General features: G+C 35.8%; 1 protein-coding gene across 1 annotated transcript; it reads right to left on the reverse strand.

The window, feature by feature from the left end:
• Window positions 1–717: 717 nt before the first annotated feature.
• LOC138165697 (biogenesis of lysosome-related organelles complex 1 subunit 2-like) lies at window positions 718–1358 on the reverse strand. The gene has a single exon (XM_069093956.1). The coding sequence runs from the start codon at window positions 1330–1332 to the stop codon at window positions 997–999; it is 336 nt and encodes a 111-aa protein (XP_068950057.1). The 5' UTR covers window positions 1333–1358; the 3' UTR covers window positions 718–996.
• Window positions 1359–5493: the final 4135 nt, after the last annotated feature.

Below are 5493 nucleotides of genomic sequence, written 5' to 3' on the forward strand. Positions count from 1 at the left end.
ATCTCATTCGAAAAAAATGAACAGAAAAATAGATTTAGGCAAGACAATATAAGAAACGATGAGCAGAATGGTCTCAGAAAAAAAAAAAACCTGAAAAGATTTACATGAGCTAATTCAAAATTAAATTTATTTTTTTACAAAGTAGCAGCAAAATTATAAGATGATCATTTATGAATGACTAGTTATTCTCATCAATACAGTGATCCAAGACAACTCTGAATGACTTATGATGAATGCTATCCATACTCAGAGAAAAAACTGATTGTGTCTAAATACAGATTGAAGCATACTTTTTTTTAAATTTTATTTTTCTTGAGGGTTTTTTTTCTTTCACAATATGAGCAATATAGAAATATTTTGCTTGACTACACATATACAACCTATATCAAATTGCTTGCCTTCTCTGTGAGGGGATGTATTGGGGGGAGGGAGAAATGTGGAGTTCAAAGGTTTAAAATGAATGTTTAAAATTACATAGAATGGAGGAAAATAAAATACTAAATGAATTCTAAAAAAAATAAAATAAAACAAGAAACAAAATGCAAGATTAAGAAAGATGAACACCCTTTTGGATAGATACCTAAAGAGTATGTATATTATACCAAATCTCTATTAGCATTTTATGTATTTTTTTCATAGGTTGGTATTTATTATTTAAGCTGAAGAATAGGTTATGAGCGGGGTGGGGATAAGGGAGGAGCCAGGGAGCAGCGAGCCTCTCATTTGTGTCTGCTACAGACTGGGTAGATCCTGATTTCTGAGCCTTGGTCCAGGGCACACAAGGAAGCACACGCTAAGATGAGGTTCCAGGGGTACAGGTTGAGGAAAACAGCTGGGGTGGCCAGAGTTTCACATCCAGCCAGAGCCGGGGCTGGGATTCTCCTTGGGTCAGCAGCACCGCTTCCTTTTGGGAACTGAAGCCTAGTGATAAGTCCCATCCCACATATTTCTTATAAATTATTCTTGTAGTTGAAGTCTTTGTGCTAAAGAATTCTTTCATCGCCTCTCAAACTTCTTATACATTGCTTCTAGTTTCTTTGAATATGCATCCAACTTGTAAGCTGCCTGCTCAAGACTGGCTACTTGCCCCTCAGTTAAAGTGATCTGATCCAGATAAGGCCAAAGGGCCGCATATTTCTGGTTTAAGTCCTTTAGGTTTCTACTTACTGCAATAGCTTTCATTTCTAGATACTTCAAGCTAGTCAGTTTGTTCATATTTTCCAGAAGTTTAGAATCTTCACTGGTGGCTGTCAGCTTGTCCGTCAGGTATGTGGCCATTTTGGAGAACATGTCCTGGCACAGCTGGGTGATGTCCGCTTGGGCGGACTCCATGGCGTCCTCAGCCGACTGCACCACGGCATGGCCTAGGACAGGGAAGGGAGGAAGGAGGAAGGATGGAAGGAAGGATGGGGAGGAGGAGGGGGAGGGGAAGAGGGAGAGGGAAGGGAAAGGGGACAAGGAAGGTGGGAAAGGGGGTGGGCAGTTGGAGAGGGAGATGAGGGGAGAGGACTCTATTAGCATTTTAGTAAATCAAATAGAAAAAGAAATGAACCTGCAGAAAGTTACACGATCATAAAGAATACTTTCGAGTACTGAAAGTGATAATGTGGAGAAAAAAAGAAACTCATGATCCTGGAAAGTGAGAATCCCAGGTAGGTTGCTCTCCCAAAATAACTGTCTTTTTGTATTTTTTTTTTTTTGTAAATTTAACCCTTGAATACAAAATAAGAAAAAAAAATAAAAAAAGAAACATGCTTAAATACTAGAACAAATACAAAATAAGAAAAAAAAAAGACTGTCAAAAAGCAATAAATATCCATTCCAAGAAAGCCACTACAATAAGTACTACACATTGTTTTCAGAGCTCTCTGTCTTCTCTTTACTTCCTTGTAGATTTTATTTTTGTTCTCTACTGTGCACTTTTTACTTCATTTTCCCCCTTATTTCTCCATCCCCAAAAGGCTACAATGAAGCACACACACCACACACACACACACACACACACACAGATAGGGATGGAATAATGGATATATACATGTATAAATACACACACACATATATACACTACAAGCAAATATATACATGGGGTCTATAATATATGTACTTTCTACAATATGTATATATATGTACATACTACACATGTATTGAGATATGTGTATGTATGTATTTTAAACATATGCACAACAATCCATATATATATGCAAACATAGACATACATATAGATGTATATTCATAATATACTTATATACACAGAGATAGAATCATACACATATACATCCGTATGCACCTTTGTTAGATCTCACTATACTTGTTTGTGCTCTGTTTCTCTGAAGATAGATAACATCTTTTTATAAGTCCTACTCTTTTCAATTTTTTTCTAAATCCACCAACTTGTCATTTCTTACACCACAGCAACATTCCAACCTTATAACATCGTTATTTAAATATAATTTAAAACAATATTGATTAATATGACTGACATACAGTAAAGTTTCCCTATTTTCCTTTTGAATAAATCTATTTTGGCTTTAACTTTGTCTGAGATCATGATTACTACTCCTGCTTTTTTCCCTAATAAATTCTGTGCCTCATCTTTATTTTATGATTTTTATGTATCTCTTATTTCCTATCCCTCCTGATTCCTCTACTTTATGTCTACCTTTTACCTTGCCTTCATATTACTTAACTTACTTAACTTACTACACTCCAAAAATCCCCCTATACCTTCTCCCCCACCCTTCCCCCTTCCCTCTTATTTATATCAGAATTTACAAAATTTTTCTACCCTCCCCAAAATATGTCATTCCTTCATTACCCCATTCAAACTTATTCTAGTCCCTCACCCTCTTATTTCTTTATATATTTAGAAGATTTTTATTCCCTTCTAAATGTTCTAAAGTCAAGCATGAGCAGCTTTCCAGAAGAAGGCTAATGTGAACAGCTTTTAAGTTTCTGCTTACATGCTATAGTGAACACTCTATTCAATAACAAATCAGAGCAAAAAATTCACAGTAAATCAAGGTACAGCATTCACAATGTTACAGCTTATCACAGATAATCAAAATACAGCATTCACAACAATATATCACAGAAAATGGCCACATAGTTTTCACCACAGTGATCACACAGTTTTGAACAAAGTATAATCATTTAGTCAATCAATCACTTGGTAAGTCAATGATTCAATCAAATCAATCATTCAATTATTCTTGCCTCCTTAAGCATCACAAAATACAATAGTCAAAGTTCTCCACTCATGGAGCACACTAAATTACAATATCAGTATTACAAGGCAGCACTCTCTTAAGGGGTAGTGTAAAATACACAGGCCATCCACCCCTCAGTCCCAAATAAGTTACAATCTTCTCAGTCAGTACACAGTGTCCAAGTAAAGTCTTCTTTCAGTTTAACTTAGGGTAGTCTCTCAGATTCCCTGGATCCCCTTCCATGGTCCCAGCTCCAATTTTGATTCACCAAACTGTCACCTGGGTTCAAAGGCAGACAGCTCCCAGTTCCTTGTCCAGCTCTCAGTGCTGTTCCTCTTCCATACTGAAGCTCACAGTCTACCTTAAATCCTTCACAGTCTCTGTTCCCGGGAAGTCAAGGCTTAATAAAGCTACACACAGGATCATACAGTCTTTGCAGATCCCAGGAGAAGCTGGTAGCTCCCTAGAAGCTGGTTCCCAGAATGAAAATCACTTCACTCATATTCCCAAAATCAAAATCATTCTCTCCATCCTGGGCCTTTCCTCTTTAGCCTCCTTGGCAGTAGCTACTTCTACCACCACAAATCTTATCCCAAGGAGTTCTGACTTTCCCTCTCTGGGGCTTTTCCTTATATATAGAATTGCTCCTCCCTTTTCAGCCCTTTTCTGTTATGTCAACAACAGGAGTTCATACCTTTTCTTTCCTTGACAGAGGCTTAATTTGAACTAGGTGCTAAGTGCCACTTAGTTTTCCAATATAAAAGGATCTTTAAATTTCTTTACAATCACAAATTATATATATATATATATGTCTCTTTAACCCAGATCTCACATGAGTAAGGTTAATTCTAAAAATCCCCCTATCCCAACCGTAAAAAATTCATTTTCTTCTGAATTTAGAAGACTTTTACATCCTTCTAAATCCCATTACCTATGACAGTAGAGTTCCAGAACTACCACCCCTCCTCTCCCATCTAATTCCTTTGTCACTTCTTTCATTTGCACCCCATCTGCATAAGATAATTATTTTTTTTAACTTTTCTAGGTGATATTACTTTTAGAATCATGTCATACTCAGCTCTACCACAGTCTTTCTTTCAAATTACCCAATTACTAATTACAATCTTAGACAAAGTTTATATTTCCTCATGTAAAAAGTAAATAGCAAAAAAAAAATTTAAAAAGTAGTGTCTGTCCCTATTGAGTCCATTTTAATTAGTCTTCAGTCTTTATATTTCTCTTTGATCTTGTATCTCAAATTTTCTATTAAATTCAGGTCTTTCTGCAATAAAATCCTGAAAGTCTGGCAATTCATTGAATATCCACTTTTTTTCCATTCAGGCTTATGCTTAACATTGTTGGGTATGAGAATTTTTACCACAATCCCATTTTTTTTTTCAATATATAGCGTTCTAAGACCTTTAGTCTGTTAGTATAGCCACATCTAGGTCTTGTGTATTTCTAATTGTGTTTCTGCCATGTTTGAATTGTGTTTTTCTTTTTTCTTGTCATATTTTCTCTTTGACCTGAGGGTTTAGGAATTTAGGTATATTATTTTAGTTTTTTTTTTTCCTTGTAAGAGTAAATAATTAACTGTGAATAATTGAGGTTCATACTAAGGATATGAAGTTGTCATTGTTAGAGGAAAAGAGTTACATAAACAATGAAATAATTTTTTTTTTGCCTTCTGGAGGGAAATTGGGGTTAAGTAACTTGCCCAATGTTACAAGGCTAGTTGTGTGTGTGTGTGGGGGGGCAGTGTTCGGTGTCTGAGGCTGGAACAGAACTGGGTCCCCCTGATTCCATGGCCAGTGCTTTTGCTGACTGTGCCACCAAGCCACCCCCACAATGAAATAATTTTAAAACACATGATTCTGTTAAAAGGGAGAAGAACTAATTTTATGCTTTTATTGATGTAAGTAATAAATCAATGTGACTACATAAGTTGCCCTCTACCAGTGCAGGCTGGTGATTCCTCTTCAACTTGTACTCTTTGAGAGTTGTCTAAATCATTGAGAGGTTAAATTCCTTGCCCAGGGTCACACAGCCAATGTGAGTTAGAGGTGATACTTAATCCTAGGTCTTCTCCACCTTCAATCTAATGTCAAACATATTTAATATGTCACATTTTTAATAAGTGTTAAATATTTTCACAAAAGATAACACTCTTTTATGTTAAAAATGCTAAAAATGTAAACATGGAAGGGCACTTTTTCATGTTACAACATATATAAAATGAAAAGTTGCCTTTTTTGCAACTAATAAACAGTAAATTTCCTAATACAAA

This window comes from Petaurus breviceps, unplaced genomic scaffold (genome assembly GCF_028583685.1).
Source record: "Petaurus breviceps papuanus isolate PSGF00001 unplaced genomic scaffold, PetGlider_PUasm1.0 214, whole genome shotgun sequence".
In the NCBI taxonomy this organism is placed as follows: Eukaryota; Metazoa; Chordata; class Mammalia; order Diprotodontia; family Petauridae; genus Petaurus; species Petaurus breviceps.